At 44.8% G+C, this 26731-nt stretch overlaps 1 protein-coding gene across 2 annotated transcripts; it reads right to left on the reverse strand.

The window, feature by feature from the left end:
* Nucleotides 1–24930, reverse strand: klc2 (kinesin light chain 2). Of its 2 annotated transcripts, XM_079491640.1 has the most exons (15): nt 24596–24930; nt 24407–24503; nt 19705–19949; nt 17241–17583; nt 15043–15259; nt 14361–14550; nt 13563–13736; nt 12400–12499; nt 10053–10102; nt 9067–9137; nt 6854–6962; nt 4696–4842; nt 2551–2678; nt 1717–1774; nt 1–757 (listed from the first exon to the last, which is right to left on the reverse strand). In XM_079491640.1, exons 3-15 carry the CDS (start codon nt 19933–19935, stop codon nt 674–676), a joined length of 1902 nt encoding a protein of 633 aa, XP_079347766.1. In that variant the 5' UTR covers nt 19936–19949; nt 24407–24503; nt 24596–24930; the 3' UTR covers nt 1–673. The 2 variants fall into 2 exon arrangements, with proteins under 2 accessions (XP_079347766.1, XP_079347767.1); XM_079491641.1 differs by lacking the exon at nt 4696–4842 and having other exon boundaries at nt 24407–24930.
* Between the last annotated feature and the right edge of the window lie 1801 nt (nt 24931–26731).

The following is a 26731-nucleotide window of genomic DNA, read 5'->3' on the forward strand; positions in this document are numbered from 1 at the left end:
TTTTCCCCCAATAATCTACCTCTTGTTTTTTTTTCCTCCCTCTCTCTCGTGTTTTCAAATTTGGTGAATCATACAGCTTTAGCATTTGTGATGTGATAACCATTCCGTGGGTGGTTTGCATTAGCAAGTAAATTCATGCTACTAGTGAAATACACGGTGTGCGATGATGCTTTTCTTTAAAAAGAAAAGAAAAAAAAAAACCTAAAGACTGGAGTACATTGAGCCTACCTACGGTTGAGTGTCTGCACAAGAGTGGGGGAGATATCAAATCACAGAAGCACATGTATAACTCCACACACAGAGTGAACACCGTACCGTACGCTAGCCTGTCGCGGTGCTACGGCTCAAGGACGGCGGGGTGGTCAAGTGCAGACATTCCACTTTCTAGTAAGCGGCATGCCAATAATGCGTACCTTAAATATTTTCGCTTCTGGTAACAGTTGTGATCGATGCCAGCAATTTGTACAGCAATGCAGACACAGCGGTTTCTATGTCTTAAAAGCCATGGTGTGTAATGTTTTTTTTTTCTTTTTTCTTCCATTGTTCTTTAAAAAATATGTTGTGTTTGACCTTCGTTGTGTCGTCATGTGATCAGACCCAGCTGCACACTCCTCCTCCTTATTGGGCCACGCCTTTCTCTGTAGTCCCACCTACACACTGTCTCTCTCTCTCTCTAACCAATCAGCGAGCTGCGTCTTGTCAGGTCCACGTTACTGGCACTCAGTCCCCTGCAGTCTGTTAGGCCGTTGTTGGCTTCCTAGAAACAGACCAATAACAGAAAGAAGAATAAGCTTTAAGGATTAAGACCCAAATACACATATACATATATATATACATATATACATATACATATACATATACATATACATATACATATATATATATATATATATTTTTTTAACAACACAAGCTGACATCAGTGACAGTGTTGCCATGTCTGCTTATTATAAGCGACTGTGGGCTTGTTTTTCTGTAAAGTCGCTTGTAAATATTGGTAGTTGCGGGTTGTGTTTTTCTCAGTCTGCAGATCCCCCTAGATCCCCCCCATGTGAAAATGTTTAATGCCAGGGATCAAGACTTGTTGTTAAAAAAGATCTTTAGGAAAATAGCAGATCTAGATGATCAGCTATTTCCAAATAGTCCCTTAGGCCCTTATTTTATTATATCAGGGTGCAGGTAAAAAGTGACAACGTTTCGATGTCAATTACATCTTCGTCAGGTCATGACCTGACGAAGATGTAATGTTGTAAGATGTAATGAAGATGTATGTTATATGTCCTGCTCCTGAGACGCACCAGACTGGCCTGCTATAGGCTAGAGGCGCGGCTGGAACTCCCTTCTACAGTCAATGTATATACTTAGGTTAAGCCGCAAGAAACGCCTAGGAAAGGAAATCTTCCGGATTTTTTAAACAGCTGGTGGATGGAAATGACGCTCGCGAGCGGCTGCGACTTGACGCGTCGGCCAGAAAACCGGAAACGCGCTGCAGCCGCGCGCGAGCGCCATTTCCATCCACCAGCTGTTTAAAACCCCAGAGGAGACACCTGCTCTAGGCGCTTTCTTGCCGCTTCTTCGTGCGTATATGTGCCCACACTAACTGTCTCACACACACACACGCGCACACACACACACACACACACACACACGCACGTACGCACACACACACGCACACACGCACGCACACGTACGTACACGCACGCACACGCACGTACATACCGGTGTGGTTTCCTCTGTACTCTTGTTGAGGAAGTTGAGGGAGCTGGCTCTCTTCATTCTGTAGAGGGGAGCAACACAAGAACACAACTACACATGAGTCAGGGCAAAAACAACACAACTCCACATGAGTCAGGGCAAAAACAACACAACTCCACATGAGTCAGGGCAAAAACAACACAACACAACTCCACATGAGTCAGGGCAAAAACAACACAACACAACTACACATGAGTCAGGGCAAAAACAGTATCACCTCTCTCTCACTGACATCACACAAGTAGTGGCGCCGCCAGGACGTAAAAAGTGCGGGGACATTATGTTTAACGCCATGACTCACATTGTTGTGTATTGGCTTGTCTGACACCTTGATCAATTTGAGACTGCAGCGACTGCCAGTTACTGCACGTGTTGTGCAGCCAATACACAACGACAATTGCGCAACAAAATTGGAACGGTGCTACGGACCACCAGCGCCAGTCGATAAAAAAATTCCTAACCTCAACCTCAGTAAAACAATGCCTAAACCTAACCCTATTCCTAAACTTAACCCCAGTAAAACTATGCCTAACCCTAAACTTATTTCTAACCTTATTCTCAGTAAAACAAAATAAAGAATACAAGAACCACCGCACCGAGCTGTCGGCGTGAGGTCGGCGCAAAAAAGCTGGGGCGAGTTGGAATTGGGGCGACCTGACCTGTTACCCTGACCCCCCCCCCCCCCCCCCCCCTCCGGCGCCTACGTACACAAGCATCACGTCTCTGCATGCACACACGCACATGCACACACACACACACACACACACACACACACACACACACACACGCGTGTCTCACCCGGCGGCGCTGCGGGGGTCCTGCGGTCCGCTCCCCTGCAGCTTCTTGACCAGCATCTCGCTGCTCCTCCTCAGAGCGTCGCGGATCTTACCGAACGAGCCGCTGCGACGCAGAGACCCGTTACCGTCCTGTTGGAGGGGGAGAGAGAGGGTGTGGGACGGGAGGGCACGTGAAGACATTAACCCATTTAGGCCATTTCGACCATTTATTGAGCACCACTGTATCAGTGGTGCTCAATGTTTCATGTCAAGGACCCCACAAATTATCTGTAATTGGCCACCGACGCCCATCTGAAAATGTGTTGTTCCAGGGACCTCCCCAGAAGCAAAGATTTGAGTTAAAATGTTCACTCTGTAACAATATATATTCAAAGATTTGAGGCATTTTCACGATTTTTCAAAAATAGCAGACCTACAAGCTCATAGCGCGGCACGAGTGAGCTATGAGCTTGTAGATCAGCTATTTTTCAATAGCTAAAGTATAACATGCTTAAAACACCAAAAAGGGTTCCCGCCCAGAATGGGTTAACTAATTTATTTTCCAATTGCACCTTTTGACGCCTATTTTCATATGTACCTCCCCGCCGATGACGCCTTATCACGTCTTTTTTTTACCCCATTTAGACCTGACTTTGAAATTTTAAAAAACGTCTTCTAAATCCTAAAAGTTTCCTGAAATACCTATGTTTCTATATCAGTGGTGCTTTTTCATGACAAGGACCCCAGAAACTATATGTAGGCTAATAGGCTACATATAGGCTGAAAATATGTTGTTCCAGGGACCCCAGCCACCAGAAGCAAAGATTTGAGTTAAAAACATTCCGTCTGAAAGAATATATATTCAAAGATTTGCGCCGCATTTATCACGATTTTCCAACAATAGACCTACAAGCTTGTAGATCTGCTATTTTTCAATAGCTAAAGCATGACATAATGCTTAAAACACCAAAAGGGGTTCCCGCCCAGAATGGGTTAATATCACTTGATTACAGTGATCAACTGTGTCCTGTATGCTCTCATAACACTCCGGTTCTGGTGCGGTAAAAAAAATCCCCAAAAAATGAATGGAATGGAATGGAAATTCCACTGGCTTATGCTGTCTATGGCGGTGCCGTTTTTAGAACGCTAACATCTCGGATTCTTCTTTTTGGCTAAAAAACAAGCTTGATTTGCGGCTCATTTATCTAAACAATGATACAATGATCCTCAGTTAACAAAATGTATGTTTAGGGTGGATGACTGGATGGTGCCCTGAGCAACCACCAGATGGCGCTGTTTGGCGGAAAATGAGTTAATGAGTATATGTTGCTGTCGGGCAGAGACCTCTTCTCTCCATATTCTAACTTTTAGTGTTTTTTCCCATAAATTAACGCCCCACTTGATCAGACTACAGCGTCACTCTTATTGAGGTGTATAATCCCCCAAGGTCACTGCGGTCCTCAGGCCAGCTAAACCTTAGGGTCAAAAAGAAGACCCGTTTAAAGACCAGAGGGGATAGAGCCTTTTCCATCATAGCCCCCAAATTATGGAATGCGCTCCCCCCCAATGTCAAACTGGCCCCCTCCATTGAGACCTTTAAATCCCACCTAAAGACCCACCTCTACACATTGGCTTTTAACCCCGGTTGAGTTTCCATGGTCCTTGTTTTGTATATCCGTTTTGTATTTTTCGTGTGTTTGCTGTTGTTCTCTGTGTTTAGCTATAGTGTATTTTTTTTTATTCTCCTGTACAGCACTTTGTAAACCCTGAGTTGTAAAATGTGCTTTATAAATAAAGTGGATTGGATTGGATTGAAGCGTAAAAAAAACAACGGATCCACAAGCTGGGAACGAGGCGCGAAGCGACACGCTCTGAGCTGCTACTTTTGATGCTTTTGAATTGAAAGAAAAAGTAACAGTAACAGTTTTGGACATAACTGTATGAGGTTTCCACCAGTGTTGTTTTACTATTACACTACAGTATGTCTGGAGTCAACTGACCTACTAGACACTTAGTTATCCCACAATAGCGCTTTACTATTATTATAACTACTAGTTATCGCCATTGATACTGACAATGGAGTTCACAAAAGGCCTTCAACAGCAGTTACATTAAGACATTGACATATTCATTTGTTTTGTCATTCATTCATTAACAATGAGCTGACCCCGTTCCATTCAGCGGAGTCGTCGCCCTCGCAGTCCCCCCGCTGGCCCCCGTTGACGCCGTCCCTGCTCTGCCGTCTGTCGCCCCCTCCGACCCCCCCGTCCTTCAGCAGCTCCACCACCTTACTCTGGTTGATGGCGTCAATACCCTGGGAGGGAGGTAGGGGGAGAGGGAGAGAGAGGGGGAGAGGGAGAGAGAGGGGGAGAGGGAGAGAGAGGGGGAGAGGGAGAGGAAGAGAGGGAGGGAGAGAGAGAGAGAGAGAGAGAGAGAGAGGGGGAGAGGGAGGGAGAGACACAGAGAGAGGGAGAGACACAGAGAGAGGGAGAGACACAGAGAGAGGGAGAGAGAGAGAGAGAGAGAGAGAGAGAGAGAGAGAGAGAGAGAGAGAGGGGGAGAGGGGGAGGGAGAGACACAGAGAGAGGGAGAGACACAGAGAGAGGGAGAGACAGACGTAGAGAGAGACAGAAAGACAAAGAGGGAGAGATGCATGAGTGGTGGTGAGGGAGAGGCTTCTGTGTTCTTTCTTTTGTAAATTAACGCCCTACTTCAGGGGTGGGAAACTGGCGGCCCGGGGGCCACATGCGGCCCCCACCTTCACTTAGTGCGGCCTGCAGGTTAATATCAGAATACTGATACTGATAGTATTGATTTCAGCTGTTGCAATTCCAAACATGCAAACATGACCTGCTTTAATTATGCTTAATGACTAGTATTAAATGACTAGTACTTAACGACTAGTATTAGTAGTATTGTCTTTTTGTGTACAATTTGTATTTAGTTCATAAAGTTATCATAACTAAAACTAAATTCAAATATAGCAAAAATAGCTGATCTACATGCTCAAAACGCGTCGCGCTGCGGCGCGTTTTGAGCTTGTAGACTGGCTATTTTTGCTACGACAGTAATATGCAATGCGGCCCTCTGGAGTGAGTGTGGAAATATAGTGGCTCTCTCCATCGTCAAAGTTGCCCACCCCTGCCCTACTTGATCATGCTAGTCTCGCAACTATTCCACAATCTCCGAATGCTATATAGAGTCTGGAACTATAGCCCCCATGAGTAAGGAACGAAAAATATATTTTAAAATATCTTTAGAGCTTATTTTTGTATTTCCTCTTCTGCTAAGCAACAAGCTATATATATGCTTAAATGTTTTCTATTTATATTAGGATAAATGTGCGCGACCGTAAAGACGAAACGGAAGTGGCGAGGAGGCTCCACTTCCGCTTTAGATTTTACTCATGACAGCTCTTCCGTTGGCCCAGACTGTATGATGAAGCGTTTGGAAATCACGGTGGCAACAGTCTGGTAACGCGAGACTACCTCCCGCCCCAACCCTGCTGACAGGTGTCGCCCCAACCCAGCCCCCCTCCGCCCAAACACAAGCCAAATGTGTTTGTATGACGTATCTAGACACTGACTCGACAAAGCCGGATTCATCCAAACCCCATAGTCTCCGCGGCAGAAATGTGTGTGTTCCATATAAATGAAAAGCTTGCGTTGTTCCCGACACGCCTGTCCCCAAGTAGGCCGGCAACGGCTTTCCTTTAATAAAATACCAGCGTTCTTCTTCCACCACTGAACATACAGTATCTGTGCAGTACAGTGTTGATTTCGTCGACTAATACTATGACAAAAACAATTCGTCGACTACCTTTTTTCACTGGCGAAAACTAAATGGAATCTAAACGAACTAAGCTATGATGACTAAAACTAAGATTTATATATTGACAATTTCATCAACAAATAAAAACTAGACTAAAATGTTAGGAAGTGACTAGTGGACAAGAGATCCAGTATAAGTCATTTTACACTTGGTTGCATGCTGAAAATAGCAGATCTACAAGCTCGATCTATCGGCTATTTTCAAGTGTAAAAACAGTCATTACGACGGCATCAAGGCCCGCCAAAATACATTTTAGTCGACTAAACAACTGTAGATTTAGTCTACTAAAATCTTATACTTAGTCGACTAAAACTAGACAATTCCAGATGACTAAAATGTGACGAAAACTAAATGAAAACTATTCAAGAGACTATGACTAAAGCTAAAATCAAAATGTTGCTGTCAAAATCAACACTGTACTGGTGTAGTACATACCTGTACGTTTGTGTGTCTGAACATACAGAGTATGTGTGTGTGATGTGTGTAGTACGTACCTGTTTGCGTGTCTTGGACGCACACTCCTCCAGAGTCTCGGCCGCCTCCAGTTTGCCCTGGCGGCGGTACAGCGCCCCCAGGCTCTTCAGCGTGGTATTGACTGTGGGACTGTATAACAAAATGCAGGCAAATTATTCAACACCTTATATTAATGATCACCAATTACATGTAACTAAATGCCACCTGGTGTTAACGGTGACAGATCAACTTCCCACAGCATGCTGCTTGACCTCTATGAGGGTCAGCGGACTGCACCTTGCATTATTCATTTGACCACATGAACCCTAGCGTCTTTACTCTGGGGGGGGCTGGACATTCACCGGAAATAAATAGCTTAACTACTAAGGCTGAGCTCACACCTTTAATGCACTGCATTGCTGTTGTGAGTGTCATGGCCGCCCCCAATGCATTTCCAATGGAGGTCACATGGTTTGACACAACATTGTGTTGTGTGAGGGGGAGGGGTGCATTCGACTGCGCCCCTCCCCCTCATACAACACAATGTTGTGTCAAACCATGTGACCTCCATTGGAAATGCATTGGGCGGCCATGACACAACACAGCATTGATCCAACGAGCACGAGAATTGCATTAAAGGTGTGAGTGCACCCTTAGTTCCAGCCATTTGGCTATTATCGTTGGGCGCTAGCCCCTCCTATATCCAGCTTTGACAAACACTGTCCCAACACAAACATTGAAAGCCATTGACTGAATTAATTTTGAGTGTTTGTGCAAACACGAACATATTAATTTAATTTGTACTCTGTCGCATCATGACAGTATCGCTTGCCAAGAGTACCTGAGCTGAGCTGACAGCACAATGCATCCCACAATGCAGTGTCATTAGCTTGTCCTTGTGCCGAGCTTCATGCTCTGCTGCTGCAGACCGAATTGAAATATAAATAAAGCTACGGCATCCAGTGGTGGAAAGTAACTAAGTACTCTTACTTAGTAAGTACTGTACTTAAGTACAATTTTGAGGTATTTGTACTTTACTTGAGTATTTCCAATTTCCAGTACTTTTACTTCTACTCCACTACATCTCAGAGACAACATTTTTACTTTTACTCCACTACAAGTATTTGAAAACTTTAGTTATTAGTTACTTTGGAGATTTTAATTTTGATTAGAGAACATACATTAACCACAATATACATTTCTGCCATTTGAAAATAGCAGATCTACAAGCTCACAATGCAGATCTGCTATTTTCAATAGATTTTGTACACAGTTTGAACATGTGAAATGGCACATTCTGCACAATGAGTACTTACTTTTAGTACTTAAGTACATTTTGATGCCGATACTTTTATACTTTTACTCAAGTACATTTTCAATTCCGTACTTTTACTTGTAACGAAGTAGTTCTAAATTGCAGTATTGGTACTTTTACTTAAGTAAAACAATTGAGTACTTTTTACACCACTGACGGCATCTGAAATGGTCTTTCACTTGTCCTTAGTCCTCACGCTGCTACGCACGCATCCAGAAGGCAGGCTAACTTTAGGTGCACAGGCAGACGCGGCGTGACCTGAAACATAATGTTCTGCACTCTCAAATTCAAATTAGGAAGAGGGATGCTGCTGCGTCAGCTCCCCACAGAAACCACATTTGCCGATTATTTGACTACTGAAGGCAGGTGAAACTGAGATTGCTTAATGGTGTCTAAACACAGTGACCGTGCTGGAGAGGAGGTACGACACATTCATCCATTACGTAACCGATATAAATGACCCCGATGCAGTTCCGCCTTCACTACTTCATGAACAGTAGCGTGGCACCGAGTGCCGCGCTACGAGCTTGTAGGTCTGCTATTTTTGAAAAATCGTGAAAATGTAGCGCAAATCTTTGAATATATATTCTTTCAGAGCCAACGTTTTTAACTCAAATCTTCGCTTCTGTGGGGTCCCTGGAACAACATATTTTCAGATGGGGGTCGGCGGCCAATTACATATAATCTTGGGGGTCCTTGACAAGAAAATGTTTGAGAACGACTGATATAGAAACATGGGTTTTTCAGAAAACTGTCAGGATTTAGAAGGCATTTGTAGAATCGTTCCCAGGTCTAAATGGGTTAACCCCTCGAGTATGTACAGTATGCGCCCTTGAGCATACAGTACATTAGCATGAAGCCGCTCGAGTATATCTGACTGAACTAACTCCGCAAGCTATGTATCATGTACAGTATGTACAGTAAAATGACAACGCTCACCTGTCTACCTTGCAGGCCTTGTACCAACTCCCATACTCCACATACGGACCTACTGAGTCCTTACGTTGACCCTGAGAGAGAGAGAGAGAGAGAGAGAGAGAGAGAGAGACAGAGACAGAGAGAGAGACAGAGACAGAGACAGAGACAGAGACAGAGACAGAGACAGAGACAGAGACAGAGACAGAGACAGAGACAGAGACAGAGACAGAGACAGAGACAGAGACAGAGACAGAGACAGAGACAGAGAGAGAGTGTTAAAATTTGTTGTGTTTGTTTGTAATTTGTTATGTATACTTTGGCAATGTAAGACAGTGGTTCTCAAAGTGGGGATCGTTGAGCGAGTTCCAGGGGGTCCAAGCTAAATGATAGATAGTTACGAACCAAATGGACCCTTATGGGTCTGTAACACAGAGTGTACAAAAATGGAACCAAATGGACCCATTTGGTTGGTTTGGTCAGAGTTAAATTAACATTGATTTTACAATATGAATTGGGGTCCCAGAGATGGAAATGGCATTAAATGGGGGTCCATATCGTAATGCATGTCAATGGGGGTCCTTGAAATTAAAATGTTTGCGAATCAGTGATGCTAGAGCCGTAAAAACCTTCTCTTTATGGCGGTCCCTGGCATATCTTTGCAAATGGGGGTCCGTGGGCTAATAAGTGAAAATTTGGGGGTCCTTGACATGAAAAAGTTTGAGAACCACTGATGTAAGACATATGGGGAGAGAGAGTCAGACAGACAGAAGGAACATATGACATGAGACACACGGACAGATAAACAGAGTGTTGGACAGAGGCATGCAGGGACAATTAACCCATTACTCTGTCACACAGCCATTAGAACGCTGACATTTCCAGTCGACTGTTCACGCATCATCTGTCTTATAAGTTAGTTATCTCATCCATCTCCCTAATGGGTTATCCAAGCTACTTCAGTGGGCACAGAGAGACAGACAGACGCCAGGTCGGTCCAAATCACCAACCTTGCTCTCCTCCCTCTCCTCTGCATGCATCCAGATGGGCTTGTTGTCATCTGTAACGAAACAACAGATGGAGCATTAGAGCGTAATATATGATACAGAGTGGAAGGGTCTGGATTGGAATAGCTTTGGACAGCATTGATGGGGACATGGGGATACGCATTCCTGATGAAGATCTTGTGATCGAAACGTTGAAAGCAGTTACAAAGTGGAACTGAGAACCAGTGTGCAGACTTGAATACGCAAAGATAAACATGATGGGGGAACTCCCCCCATCATGTCCCACGATAAGCTTTGTGATTTGATACAAAAATGTAGGCCAATGTATACTAGTCTGTAGCTGTGTGTAGCATAATGTGTGTGCATCTGTCTATTTAACCACATGAACCATGCATCCTTACTCTGTTCATAATTTTTATTCAACAAAAATAGGTGAACATTCTGTGAGAATACAGAATAGGCAATCTACAATCTCACAACGTGATGCGATGAGCTTGTAGATTGACGATTATTGTTTTTTTGATGTACAAAAAAGAATAATATTATGGTATGCAATGACAATCTTGTGGCAACTGGAAAGTCACTGGTGTGTTGAGCGTGCAGGTTGGTAAAGGGTTGATAGGCTTAGGGCCATTAAGCGGCTTCGCACATGTTACAGAGCAACACTTAATCCTTTCCCCAGCAAAGGTGACTAAGCATGACAAGGCACAAATCATCACAGGGCAGCAATAATACAGGGAATACAATCTGAATGCATTGCCCACACAGAAAATAATTATTCAATTTGACCCCTGATTCTTGTGTGTATTACTTTCACGCAGATTTGATTTACTCAACTCAACTTAATTTGTGTAGCCCTTAATCACCGTTACGGTCTCAGAGGGCTCACAATTAAAGGAGAATTCCATACTAGAAGGCTTTCTTACCTTTATTTGTAGTTGTTTGTTACGTCCCCACCAAAGAGGTCCAGGTGTTATTTTGTGCAAAAGCGCATTATTGGCTATTTCCCCTACCATACGCCCTCAATGAATTGCATTGAATTGCATTGAATTGAATGGGGCATTGGGGTGTTGTGCTAATTCGCTTATTTCCATCGATCAAAAATCATTTTTTTGTATACTGTATAATATCCTCTCTTCATAATGTAAATAGTATCCCAAGCGGCACACTTTACTACTTATTTAGATGGAAATAAGCGAATTAGCACAAAAACCCAACCCCTATTGAGGGCTTATATTAGGGGAAATAGCCAATAATGCACTTTTGCACAAAATAACACCTGGACCTCTTTGGTGGGGACGTAACAACTACAAATAAAGGTAAGAAAGCCTTCTAGCATGGAATTCTGCTTTAACAAAGGAAACAAACACCCCCAGTGATTAGACACTGAGTCAGGAACCTCCAGGGCAGGCGGGCAGCTCTTTTATCACCATCTCCTGCTGATTCATGGCTCTGCTTAGCAGAGAGAAGTGCTTCAGGAGAGCACTCAGTGGGTCCAGCTGACCAGGACAACTCTGCTCATTTATTAGCGTTTGTCTCAGCAGCAGGGTGGCTGTGGCTGCTAACCATTGTGTGTATTCCTGCACAATAATCTGCATCGAGTGATCTCGGTATTGATTTATTGTAAAGATTCTGACTTTCAATTGTACATAGATTTTGTCTTGATTTTTTGATATGTGCTAATTACCTTATTTCCATCTAAATAAGTAGTAAAGTGTGCCGCTTGGGATACTATTTACATTATGAAGAGAGGATATAAAAAAAAATGATTTTTGATCGATGGAAATAAGCACATTAGCACAACACCCCAATGCCCCATTCAATTCAATGCAATTCATTGAGGGCTTATGGCAGAGGTCCTTGAGGGGGTTCCAGGTGGTCCCCAGCTAAATGATAGAGTTGGTAACATAATCGTCCTAATGGACCCTTAGATCTTTAACTCTTGAGAGCGTAAAATGGTTTAATTTTAACGCTCTCAAGAGTTAAAATATCGTTAAACATCTGGATTATTACATTTACAAGAAGTCTACACATTTAGAGAATTAGAAGAATTATTGTTATTTTGATCAATGTTATCTCTCCTACCACATCAATGGAATTGTGGAAAAAAATCTTATCCAACGATATCAAAGCATTCTTTAGTTTTGGGTCTGAGAGGCTAAATCTCATCAAACGGTGGTTCCGTGGCTCAAATTCTGAATAAATAATGGGCCTTGATATGAAAAAGGTTGAAAACCACTGATATAAAGGCCTTTGAATTGAATTGAATTGAATTGAATTGAATTGAATTGAATTGAATTGAATTGAATTGAATTGAATTGAATTGAATTGAATTGAATTGAATACTCACTGTTGACGGAACCAAACTCCTTCTCGTGCGCTCTGGTCAGAATCTCTTTGTACAGAGACTCTGCGTCCTTGAACTTCCCCTGCTTGAGGTAACATGTGGCCTGAAATGGGACAAAATGCCAAACTTTTGTTATATCTTTACACTTTACACTTTAGTATGATCGAAAATGTTCGGTAAAATGGTGTATTGTATCATGTAACTACGTTAAACTATAAAGTAATTAAGCACAAGGAGCCGCAATCTATCAATATGTTCTTGATATGAAAATAATGATCCCGGTTAGTTTTAATATTGTGATGTACGATACAGCAGCTTGCACATTCGTCTTTTCCTGGCCTAATTGCATTACAGCAATATATTCTGAGTGACACTGCAGGCTTCCATCTCTTTGGTCTTCAAATTAATGATTATGTATGTACATTTTCTTGTGTGTAAATAAAGGAACACAAAATATTTTTGTGTTCCAAAAATTGCCAGACATATTGTGACATTTTGTCAATATCCCCCAGCCCTAATTAGGAATCAATGGAAGTTAAGTATTGATTTGTTGAACATGCACGTGTTACTCCGTTGTTCGCTCTTTCATGCACTCTATATTCTGGCTCTCTGTTTGCTGTGTTTGCTGTTTGATGTGGTTTCATATACAGTATGCTGCTGCATTGTCTGAAGGAAGCCAAACTAAAATAAGGTTTACTCTTACAGTATGTACAGTCTGTACACAAGATGTAACAATAAATTACAACCTTGAACCAGTTGTTTCTGTCAAGGGACCAGGTTGTATGACTAAGTATAACTATAAACAAGTCTTTAACCCATTCCGGGCGGGAACCCCTTTTGGTGTTTTAAGCATTATGTTATGCTTTAGCTATTGAAAAATAGCAGATCTACAAGCTCATAGCGCGGCACCGAGTGCCGCGCTATGAGCTTGTAGATCTGCTATTTTTGAAGAATCGTGAAAATGTGGCATAAATCTTTGAATATATATTCTTTCAGGGCGAACGTTTTTAACTCAAATCTTTGCTTCTGGAAGGTCCCTGGAACAACAATCCTTGACATGAAATATTGAGTGATATAGGCCTAGAAACAAAGGTATTTCAGAAAACTGTCAGGATTTAGAAGACATTTTTAAAATTCCGACGTCAGGCCTGGTCTCTCCTCCTCACCAGGTTGTTCTTGGTCTTGGCCACGTTGGGGTCGTCGGCTCCCAGCTTGGACTCGTAGATCTCCAGGGCCCGCCTGTAGTAGTACTCCACCTCGTCGTACTTGCCCTGGTTCTGACACAGCAGAGCCAGGTTGTTCAGCTGCTTGGCCACGTCCGGGTGGTACTTCCCCAGAACCTGATGGTCATGATGATGTTCAGGGAGAGAGAGATGGAAGCAGGACTATGTGTAAGTCACCGTGGGTCTAGCCTCGGAAACCCAGACGTTTTTATTTCCAGGGAGAAAAAAAAAAGTCTGGGTCCGAGTCCACTTCAATACGGCATACAGTAGCGCAAACGTCGATCACTCTCTGCTGATTTCTGATCGTCTGCATCTTTGTTAAATTGACGCACACACACACACACACACACACACACTCCTCTCTCTCTGTCGTTCTAATTAATTAGTCTCATGCTGCGCAGCTGCGTCTAGCTGCCAGGAGCTGCCTATGCCATAGAAAGCATAGGTGGAACCCAGGCTACAGTGGGTCAGGACAAAAACATCAATTTGCAGTAGCATCAAAACAGGTTGATTCACAACGCTTTTGAGCGTTTAGATCTGCTACTTTTGATACATTTGTGTGAAGCTGTAGACTAGAATGATGACGTTGTAGGGCATTCATTTACAAAAATACAAAATAAACACAAAAACACAAAAAGTTAAAATACAGATACAAATACAGAGTTTCTGCAGCCCGACAGTTAAGTGGCGATATACATTGGACATTTAAGGTGTAGTTTAGTTTAATGTGTTCTTCCGTACCTTCTCCCTGATCTCCAGGGCTCTCTTACAGAGAGGCTCTGCCTCCTTGTATTTGCCTCTCTTGCCGTAGAGCACGGCCAGGTTGTTGAGGGTGGCGGCCACCGCGGGGTGGTCCTTCCCCAGGGTCTTCTCTCGGATGGCCAGGGCGTCGTTTAGGAGGTGGGCCGCTTCCTTGTACTTGTTCTGGTCTCTGGCGGACGACAAAGAGCAACAATGTTTAAATTAAGATTTACATTCAGAGTTCTTCGCCTGGAAAGGAGCCAGCTTAGGTGGTTCGGGGCATCTGGTTAGGATGCCTCTTGCGGCATCTCCCTAGGGAGGTCCTCGAGGCACGTCCCACTGGGGACGTCCCACTGGGACCCGGGGGCAGACCAAGGCGCAGTTGGAGTGATTACATCGACTCACTGGCCTTGGAACGACTCGGGATCCCCCAAGAGGAAGTCACTAATGTTGCTCTGGAGAGGGAAGTCTGGAGCTCTCTGGTGGAGCTGTCTGCCCCGCGACCCGACTACGGAAAAGCAGTTGAAGATGGATGGATTCAGAGTTCTGCCACTTTATGGACGTTTGGGTAAATGCACAGAAGGGTCCGTGTCCAAATAATTATCATTTTTTGGGTGGTCTTTAGCCTTGGAAAGCGGTTTGAGAATCACTGGTGTGTTGAGGACAAGTGTGCGTCCCTCACCTGTAGACCAGGGCCAGGATGTTGAGCATGGTGGCCACATCGGGGTGGTCGTGGCCAGAGGTCTTCTCCAGGTCCTCCAGGGCCTGCTTGCAGAGGGGCACGGCCACCTCGTAGCGGCCCTGCGACGCGTACTGGATCACCAGGTTGTGGAGGGTCCTCAGCCGGGCCGGGATCTCGTAGCCCCCCTGCTGGGCTGCCACCTCCCCACTGGGCTGGGCTGTGTGTGGGGGAACCACCGTGAGAACGGACATAGCACCATGAGTTAACACATCATGAGAACGGACATAGCACCATGAGTTAACACAACACGATAACTGTCGAATTTTTTTCAGACTTGAGCTAAAAAGTATTATTTTATACTATTCAAAAATAGCAAGATGTACAAGCTCTTAGCGTGTCACTTTGTGCTGCCATATAAACTTCTACATCTGCTATTTATTTATTTTGTGCAAATTTGTGCAAATCTTTGAATATATATATTTTTTAACTCAAATCTTTGCTTCTCTGGGTCTCTGGGAAAAAATATTTTGAGATTGGGGTCGGCAGCCAAATGAAAAGGATTGACATGAAAAGGTTTGAGCACCACTGATACTGTATAGCAACCTATGTTTTTCAGAAAACTATTACGATTTAAGGCATTTTAGAATAGACCTCAGGTCTTAATGTGTTAAGCGTAAACGCACACATCATTTCTTGGCTTTAAATAATTATGAAGAGAACTTTGATTGGCAATATGTGGTACTTAACATTGAGGCACTAAAAGAAAAATGGACAACAGATATACTCAACCATTAATTATACAAACTGTAAACGTTGCAAAACTGTAAAATGGTGGTACTTATTTAAGACCTGTATAGCCTGTTTAAAAGGTAAGATGCAGTAGAGCCTTATATAATCACCCCTCTAGGGGCTAAGAATATATGCAAGCAATCAGCAACACAGTGCAGAGTCCTCAACGCTTAACTTAAATGTAACGAGGAAATGAACTTGATCCTCGTCATTCATTCTCCTGAGAAGGAGAACTTGATGAACTCCACTGCCAGCATTCCCAACAAACATCGCCTCCTGAATCCAATCATTATTTCACCACTATATCTAGGCCTGTATGGCAATGGTTCTCAAAGTGGGTCTCAAAGGGGTCCTTGAGGGTGTTCCAATGGTTCCCCAGATATAGATGGATGGATAGTTAGGAACCAAATGGACCCTTGTGTGGCTGTAGTGTAGGGTCCGTAGACTAATGCATGTCAAACTGGGGGTCCTTTAAATTAAACGGGTTGAGAATCACTGCTAGAGCCATAAAAGTCTTCTCTTATGGGGGTCCCTGGCATATCTTTTCAAATGGGGGTCCTTGACATGAAAATGTTTGGGAACCACGCACTGGTATATATTATCACCTACCCAGAGCCATCTAATAGAGTAGAAAAGCAGAAACCGAGCGCTCGAGCGCTGTTCATGGAGCCTGAACTGAGACAAGTTGGAGTTGGAAATACACTGTTTTCAACGAGGGCGGCGCAAATAAGAGCTATTTTAAGCACGTGTGCAACATGCCAACTGTTTTAAAGTATTGTACAGTAACAACTAAAGTCTCTTTAATGTATATGTTTGTGTATGTTTACTATAACTACAAAACAATTTAAAATAAAGGGATTTAAGATCATTAAAGCTGGGCTGTTGCCTGAGTCAAATGCATTTCTGCCTACTTCCGGTCCAGGACTTGTCCCAGTTGGTTGTCCCCACGCTCAATAGAAGTCTATGTAGGAGAGCCATTATCACCTGATGAAGGCCGCCTGCGGTCGGAACGTTGTGTCTTAACTATGGTGTTTCAATAAAAGAACACCATTGGAGCAATCCTGTGTGCGGACTCTCTTCTCTTCACTGTACTTGCCTTGGTCCGGCACCAGCCAGGAACTGGATGTGCGCAAGCCACCTGCCTTTTAAACCAATGTAGGAGAGCCGCCATTGGACCGAAGCCCCATGAAGTGAACGCAGTTTGCGTAACTCTGTCTATATCTAAGGCTCTGGTAAGGGCGAGGTCGCTTCTCGCCCCCAGGGCATCTTACTGGTATGGCTTAGAGAAAAAATGAGCATTGTACTTGTATGCTGGGCAAGTATGTATCCTGTGGATGCCTGAAGCCCCATGAAGTGAACGCAGTTTGCGTAACTCTGTCTATATCTAAGGCTCTGCAGTCTGCACCTACCCGGTCCCTGGTCGTCATCGTTGGGGAACAGGTCGTCCAGGTTGTCCTTGGAGGTCTCCGATCCGCTCCCTCCTCCTCCTCCTCCTCCGCCGCTCTGGCCACTCCTCTCGTCCGAGGGCGAGGTGTCGTCGTCGAACTTCTTGATCTGGTTCATGAACTCCAGGTGCTTCTTCTCCTCCTCCAGCTGCGCCACGCTCTGCTCGCTGCGCTGCAGCTTGTGCTGCGTGCCCGCCAGCTCATCACGCAGCCACTGGTTCTCCTGGCACAGCCGGCGCACCTGGGCTCGCAGCTTCTGCTTCTCCGACTCCACGGCGCTCAGGTGGCTGGACAGGGCGATGATCACCTGGGGGGGGGGGGGCAGATCATAGAGTTATAAAGCAGTGGTTCCCAGACCTTTTAAATGTCAAGGACCCCCAAAATTGACACTAATTAGCCCACGGACCCCCATTTGAAGAGATAATGCCGAGGACCGCCATAAGAGAAGATTTTTACGGCTCTAGCAGTGATTCTCAACCCGTTTAATATCAAGGACCCCCCAGTTTGACATGCATTAGTCTACGGAGCCCCCATTTAATGGCATTTCTATCTCTGGGACCCCAATTTATATTGTAAAATCAATTCATTAATTTAGTTAATTTAACTCTGAGAGTACCATTGGTTCCATTTGTACACTCTCAGAGTTACAGACCCATAAGGGTGCATTTGGTTCCAAACTATCATTTAGCTGGGGACCTACTGGAACTCCCTCACGGACCCCTGGGGGTCCCTGGACCCCACTTTGAGAACCGGAGGACCGGAGCGATATAAATTCTACCAAACATCCTATGAATGTGTCCAACACAGTGAAATGTTATAGCATTAATCTCCAGCGCAGAACAATGGGAACATGGGAACAATTTTTGAAACTCGATTAAACCAGTTCACACAATGCCTTTGGTATTGGGTGTTGATGGCCTCCAGTCCTCGTCTCTCTCCCCTTCTCGCTTAGTTTCCATTACCCTCCACTCTCTCTCTCTCGCTAGACTCGCACCCCCTTTCCCCTCTACCCCCAGGACCGGTCTCTCTCTAGTCTCTACCAGGCTCAGCTCCATGCGAGTCCAGAAAGACCCTCCCCAACATTTATATCCCTCTTAGCCCATTTAGGCCTGACGTCGAAATTTAAAAAATCCTGACAGTTTTCTGAAATACCTATGTTTCTGTATCAGTGGTGCTCAATATTTCATGTCAAGGACCCCAAAAAATTATATGTAATTGGCCACCGATCCCCATCTGAACATATGTTGTTCCCCCCAGAAGCAAAGCTCTGAAAGAATATACAGTATATTCAAAGATTAGTGCCGCATTTTCACGATTTTTCAAAAATAGCAGACCTAGAAGCTCGTAGAGCGGCACTCGGTGCCGTGCTACGAGCTTGTAGATCTGCTATTTTTCAATAGCTAAAGTATAACATAATGCTTGAAACACCAAAAGGGGTTCCCGACCAGAATGGGTTAGAGGTCTGCTACCTGTACGTTTGCTGTGTTCACAGCAAACGTTTTTAACTCATATCTTTGCTTCTGTTCCCGGAACAACATATTTTCAGATGGTGGTTGGCGGGCAATTACATATCATTTTTGGGGTCCTTGACATGAAATACCTGTAGTTTGAGAACCACTGAAACATTAGGTTTTTTCAGAAAACTGTCATGATTTAAAAGACACTTCTAGAATCTGGTATCAGGTCTAAATGGGATAATCCCTCTCCTCTCTTCTCTCTCTCTGTGTACCTGATCCTCCCAGAGGCCCAGCTCGATGGCCTCCAGGCTCTAATATAATCCGTCCCCTCTCCTCTCTCTCTCTGTGTACCTGTGGCTCCCCGAGGCCCAGCTCGATGGCCTCCAGGCTCTAATATAATCCGTCTCCTCTCCTCTCCTCTGTGTACCTGTGCCTCCCCGAGGCCCAGCTCGATGGCCTCCAGGCTCTAATATAATCTGTCTCCTCTCCTCTATCTGCGTACCTGTGCCTCCCCGAGGCCCAGCTCGATGGCCTCCAGGCTCTAATATAATCCGTCTCCTCTCCTCTCTCTCCTCTGTGTACCTGGGCCTCCCCGAGGCCCAGCGTGATGGCCTCCAGGCTCTAATATAATCTGTCTCCTCTCCTCTCTCTCTCTGTACCTGTGCCTCCCCGAGGCCAAGCTCGATGGCCTCCAGGCTCTAATAATCTGTCTCCTCTCCTCTCTCTCTCTCTGCGTACCTGTGCCTCCCCGAGGCCCAGCTCGATGGCCTCCAGGCTCTAATATAATCCGTCTCCTCTCCTCTCTCTCTCTGTGTACCTGTGACTCCCCGAGGCCCAGCTCAATGGCCTCCAGGCTCTAATATAATCCGTCTCCTCTCCTCTCTCTCTGTGTACCTGTGCCTCGCCGAGGCCCAGCTCGATGGCCTCCAGGCTCTAATATAATCCGTCTCCTCTCTCTCTCCTCTGCGTACCTGTGCCTCCCCGAGGCCCAGCTCGATGGCCTCCAGGCTCTTGCGGAGCACGCCGCCCTTCTCCTGTGCGGCGGGCGGCTGGCTGCAGTCCAGCAGGGAGGTGAGCAGCTGGGCGTGCTCCCCGCGGAGGGTCTCAAGGCCCTGCATGACGGCCTTGGTGTTGAGGACGATCTCGTCCTGGGTCAGTCGCTCCATGAGGGCCTCTTCGCGTGGATACACCATCGTGGACATCGCCTGGGTTTACACTAGGAGTGGGGGCGATATGGAAAAAATTTAATATCAAGGTATAGAAGAACTCAGCAAATCACAGCATGCGCATTCACTGTATCACGATATGTACAATATCTCTGAAACGGCATATCGTATTGTCTCGACGATATTTATCATGATATCCCCCACCCCTAGTTTACACACACACACACACACACACACACACACGCACACGCACACACACACAGAAGGAGAGAGGTAGACAGACAGGTGAGGGGGGATGGGACATGGCAGAGAGGGAGGTAGGAGGGGGGAGGGGTAGGAGGGGGAGGGGGGACAAAGACAGAGAGGATCACTTTCCTGACTCCTCCTGATGTTTATATACCGTGAGTAAGCATAAACATAAAAGCTACACAGCTCTTTTGTCCCCAAGCTTGTGTCTAAAACACACAAATAATACATTATGAGGTAAAACGACAAGGACAAACTATATGGTTTGGTATATAGTACAGTATTTCGTCTGTCAGGTGTTTTTTTGTAGCGAAAAGACCTTGTGCACACCTACAAGGACAGGTGCGTCGGAGCCGGCAACCAAATGCGAATCATGAATAGAAACGTTTCGGTCTAAACGACCTTCATCAGGTATCTGTCAGGTGTAAAGCTATACTTTAGATGATTTTGTGTGACCCTGTGGTATGATCACGTAGGGCGTTAATTAATTTAAGGAAAAAAAACACCAAAGGTTCAAATAAGGAGATAAGAGCAACATTATGGTATTACGGCTACCAATAAAAGGGACTATAATTAAAACTGAACAAGGCTCCAATAACGGCGTGGATTCATGCGGCCCAGTGAGGGCCGGCTCTAGGGGGGCAGGCGCAACAGTTCCCCGCCTAGGGCGCCAGGTCGCTAGGGGGCGCTGTGTAGCCCTTAAAATAATAAAATGAAATAAAAGTAAATGAAATATGCGGGGCGGGGACCGGCGACCTCTACTAATCTCGCATTGGGCGCCGAGAGGCATTGAACCGGCTCTAGATTGTGACGTTAGTCCCCTAAATGACGTACATATACTCCATGGATTTGGCCAAGGTGATACAAATGCTATAGCGCTTAGTTCCCACTGCCTGTGCTGTGCTGTGCTGTGCTTGGCTGCGGTTCATTTGCTTGACTGTCGGTGTCCCTGCCTGCTGCTGTCCTTGTGTTTTTATCCTGCCCTTCACTTGTTCTTGGATAGTTGATTGTTGACGCGCCTCGTGGGTCTGTTGTGCCCTGTGGCTCCACCGTGGCTCGCCTGGCTGGCTGACTGTTGCCGAAGGTCATGCAAATCTTTAGTTGCTTTTCTTTCTTCATCTATTTTATGCACTTAGCATTTTTCTTTCGGTTTGTACAAGTATCAAGTTATCCTACTGGCAACTTGCACATACACACTGGAAATGTGCTACTGATCATTAGCGCCACACACACACACACACACACACACACACACACACACACACACACACACACACACACACACACACACACACACACACACACACACACACACACACACACACACACACACACACACACACACACACACACACACACACACACACACACACACACACACACACACACACACACACACACACACACCTAATTTTCACATATTGCTCTAGTGCTGCACGATTCTTGCTCAAATGTGAATCCCGATTTTCCTCCACAAGAATTGAGATCACGATTCTTACACGATTTTTTTCCAGACAACATCAAAGTACTTGACTTTAAATCTCTCTTAAAAGTCTCTCTCTTGTAGCAAAAACCCAAGAGTCACTAAAACGAATCGGGACAGCCAACTATAGAGGGTATGCACGTGACATCGCCTGGAAGTTATGCTGGAATGCCTATCGAGTGGAAAATAACTACTTTCTAGCATTGACACTTTGACAGCCCATACATCCAAACAGAAATATCCTATTTGATTGCATTAAATGACTTTAAACAACATTAAATTCACTTTGTCACTCACTTTGCCACTCGATCTGCCATTCACTTTAATGTACATACCCTCTATAGTGCTGCACCATTCTCTCACAAAGTGAGACTGCATAGGTGTCTGAATGTATAGATCTCCATCTTTTCGATTAATTGTGCAGCAGTATTTTGCTAAAATATTCCTATAGTATAATATAACATCTACAGTATAGGACCATATTCATGTTGGTTTCTGGTCGACGGTGACAATATGCTGATGCTCTGTGTGGGGGAAAGGGATAAGTATCTGACTGTACTTACTGTAAATGTACTGTACTATAGGACCACACTGTGTGTGCGCGGCTGCGCACGCATGTGTGTCTCTGCATGTGTGTGCGTTTGTGTACGATTAAGCAGAACCCATATAGATTAAACCACGTCAGCACTCAGGAGGAGGGAGCGATGGGGAAGAGAGACAGAGAGGGAGGATCAGATCCGGCTAGAAAGATTTAATGAGCAACTATATCACATTTCCCTCCTCATTGCCTGCTATGTGCAGCAATAAGTCACTCTCCTCCTTAAGCACATGACATGCTGTACTGTACTACTGTATACAGTACAATCAGTTGAAAGAGAAGAATGTCATCAGACATTATCATGCATCTTTTAGTGGCAGCGGTGGCCGAACGGATAGCGGAGCGGTCTTGATACCGGAAGGTCGCCAGTTCGAATCAGCTGTCCGACACGTTAAAATTACCACCGCTGAAGTGCCCTTGAACAAGGCATTGAACCACTACGATGAAATGTGTTCTATGAGCAGGGCCTGGCTGGAAACAAGTTCTTGAGCTTAGCCCAGATACCCTGGGTAAATATAGTAATCATTTAATTTCATTTTCTTCCACCATATAGGCTGATTAGGCTCTGTTCTGCTAATACAGTCAGCACTCAATCTTTTCCTCGTTACAACAAGAAGACCCCTGAGGGCCCAATACTATAATTATTATTGACAAACTGTGTAAACAAACGCTTTATTGCAGCAGCAGCACTATAGTCAGAAAAGCCAGTTGTGCAACTTTGTGTGAAGCGTGACCCATGATCCTCTCTCTCCATCCATCCTCTCTGTCTCTTGGAGGACACGCACCTGTACCCCCCCCCCCCCCCACACACACACACACACACACACACATCACGCGCTTCTCTCTCTCATCTTCTACCCTCCTCCCCTCCTCTTCCGTCCGCCTGCCTGCCTCATCCACATTGACTGCAATGCACCAATGTCAACGGCTCCCTGCCGTTCATTCATTCTATCCGTTTGCGACACACTATAATGTCGCCGGGAAACTCCAGAAAAAAAGGCACCACCGGCGTCGTGTTACTATTATATACTATCTTCTCATCATCAGAGCATTGATCCGTCAATGTGGGTGGTGGTCATTACAGCCCAAAGTGCATTTTAATGGCCTGGCTTGGGGGCGAACACAAGAGAGGAGAGAGAGAGAGGAGAAAGGCTTGGGCTTGGCAGGAGATCAATCAAGGTGACCGTCGATAAAAAAGGAGAGGATCAGGATTGTCCCAAATAATAATAAAGAAAATGGCCGTATCCATCTATCACGCAGCAGCATCACATATCAACCATAAAAGCACATAAATAAATAAACAACCCAGTCCGTCGTTTTCTTTATATAGCCTGGATATAAATACACTTTAAAACAATTAAGGGGTCGGATCCGACGTTTGTAAACATAGACGGTTTTAGGCCCCAATATAAATAATGATGCGCAGATAATAGTTGAATTGCACTGAGTGAGGAAAAAACATCAAGGACGGACAGACAATAAAAGACTATTGGTTGATGGTGGTAACGTTGTAGCCGATTCAAACGCGATTCATGGTTAGGTTTCCCTGCCCTCGGGCAATTCACAACATTGTATCCATGCAAGAAAAGTGCTACATTTCACAAGAGCCGCACCACTCGCGTTCAACAGCTACATAATAACAAACACCGCACGAGATCATGTTGTCCTCTATGGAATGATCACAGCATGGCGTGGTGTTGTGTAACTGTAACCGTTTGTTGTTGGTAAACATTCGTGTCCCCTTTTTATATTTATAAAAGTGCCCCATCATGGCATTCTATAGTATGTCTGTCCATCTACATTACCTTTACAACGATCGACGCCTGGATGGATGCAAGTGTCCTTTATTTTGTTATGATGCTGCGTCGATCATTCACAAAAGGATGATGACAACCAAACCATCACCACGTCATTCATTCAATGATAAATCAACCAAATCCTAAGATTTAATAGACTCTCGTAGATGTAATTTGATCGATTGACATTTTCAATCGGTAGATTGAAAATGTCAGAATCGAATCTACGAGAAATATAGGCTACATCTAACGAGTCTAAATCTATATGCTATACAATCACAAGTGATCCTGCAGCCTATAGCTGTTCACAATAATAACAGGCCTGTATGTGTTTTAGAAGAACATTCACAAAGTGTAGATAGAAAGATAAGTGTTTTTGTTTACCTGCCTCGATCCCTCCTTCGCTCTCTCTCTCTCCTCGACCAGGAGAAATATCCCAGTCAGTGACAGCACAATGCAAACCACGCCTCTCTCTTCGATGCTATTATGATGCACAGTAAGATGATGGTGAAATGATGGTAGTGTAGTTTTACGTGTGTATATAAATAACGATCCACTGTTAACCAACCTTACCCCGGCCGGGTTAACAATAACAGCAACGTTCGCTGTCCTCTCCTCTCCCCCAAACAACAGACCGACCACTGCGGTAATAATTCAGTAAAGTCCGCGACGTGGGTCCATCTAAGTTTAAAACAAATCAACTTTGAATCAAGTTAAACGATCGCTTATTATTGCTGCCTCTGTGTGGTGTTGTGTTCAGAGACAGTTCCTCTAGTCTACACTGTGTGTCTCATAAAATGTGGTCCATATTATGGTCCATGATGACAGCCAGGCTGCAGCCGAGACGCGAAAATGGCTGTTGGCCGACATACGTTTTCTCCCAGAATCCACAGCATGACAGACAGAGAGAACCCGGGACTGTGCTGCTGCGTCTCCGTGACATCAGCAGCGCCTTGACTGACTCGGCTCCAACCAGGGAGGGAGGGAGGACCGCCAGGGGGCCCGTAGTGGTCCTCAAACCTTTTCATCTCAAGGACCCCCTATATGTGTATTAGGCCACGGACCCCCATCTGGAAATATTTCGTACCATACAAGATTTGTGGTAGGCCTATATTAAAAATGTAAAATATTTTAAAAAGTGTCAAAGAATGTCAACATATATAGGCCTATATGTTTTTGAGTGGTGCAACCACTCCCAAGGAAGCACTGTTTTTTTGGCAAATCTAGTGAGCAAATATAAGACTTCCGGTGGACGATCTCTTCAAAATAAGAGTACCCTCTAGAGTATTGAAAAAAAGTTTAATTTGCACATTAAAACTATAAATTAAGCATTTAAACGATGCTATAGGACACACATTATGTTTCTGTGTAAAAATAAGTAATAAGTAATGTTTCTGTGTAAAGATAAGTAATTAAAAAGTTATCTAAATGGATAAATGCTATTCACTGGAGAGCATGGACTTTATAAAGTGGACGCTGGACAGAAATCCCTGCTATGTTTCGACTAGTGTGACATACGCACGCGTCCGGGGAGACCTCCTCTACAACACCACACTGTCCGCTAAGCAGCAGAGGTGTAAAACAAAAATTGGCACCAGGTCACAGGTCAAAAAACATAAAAAAACTTCCCATTTCCAGACTACAGTGGACTAAAGTGGACGCTGGACAGAAATCCCTGCTATGTTTCGACTAGTGTGACATACGCACGCGTCCGGGGAGACCTCCTCTACAACACCACACTGTCCGCTAAGCAGCAGAGGTGTAAAACAAAAATTGGCACCAGGTCACAGGTCAAAAAACATAAAAAAACTTCCCATTTCCAGACTACAGTGGACTAAAGTGGACGCTGGACAGAAATCCCTGCTATGTTTCGACTAGTGTGACATACGCACGCGTCCGGGGAGACCTCCTCTACAACACCACACTGTCTGCTAAGCAGCAGAGGTGTAAAACAAAAATTGGCACCAGGTCACAGGTCAAAAAACATAAAAAAACTTCCCATTTCCAGACTACAGTGGACTAAAGTGGACGCTGGACAGAAATCCCTGCTATGTTTCGACTAGTGTGACATACGCACGCGTCCGGGGAGACCTCCTCTACAACACCACACTGTCCGCTAAGCAGCAGAGGTGTAAAACAAAAATTGGCACCAGGTCACAGGTCAAAAAACATAAAAAACTTCCCATTTCCAGACTACAGTGGACTAAAGTGGACGCTGGACAGAAATCCCTGCTATGTTTCGACTAGTGTGACATACGCACGCGTCCGGGGAGACCTCCTCTACAACACCACACTGTCCGCTAAGCAGCAGAGGTGTAAAACAAAAATTGGCACCAGGTCACAGGTCAAAAAACATAAAAAAACTTCCCATTTCCAGACTACAGTGGACTAAAGTGGACGCTGGACAGAAATCCCTGCTATGTTTCGACTAGTGTGACATACGCACGCGTCCGGGGAGACCTCCTCTACAACACCACACTGTCCGCTAAGCAGCAGAGGTGTAAAACAAAAATTGGCACCAGGTCAGATGTAAAAAAACTTAAAAAAACTTCCCATTTCCAGACTACAGTGGACTAAAGTGGACGCTGGACAAAAATCCCTGCTATGTTTCGACTAGTGTGACATATGCACGCGTCCGGGGAGACCTCCTCTACAACACCACACTGTCCGCTAAGCAGCAGAGGTGTAAAACAAAAATTGGCACCAGGT

This window comes from Electrona antarctica (genome assembly GCF_951216825.1).
Source record: "Electrona antarctica genome assembly, chromosome: 21".
Classification (NCBI taxonomy): Eukaryota; Metazoa; Chordata; class Actinopteri; order Myctophiformes; family Myctophidae; genus Electrona; species Electrona antarctica.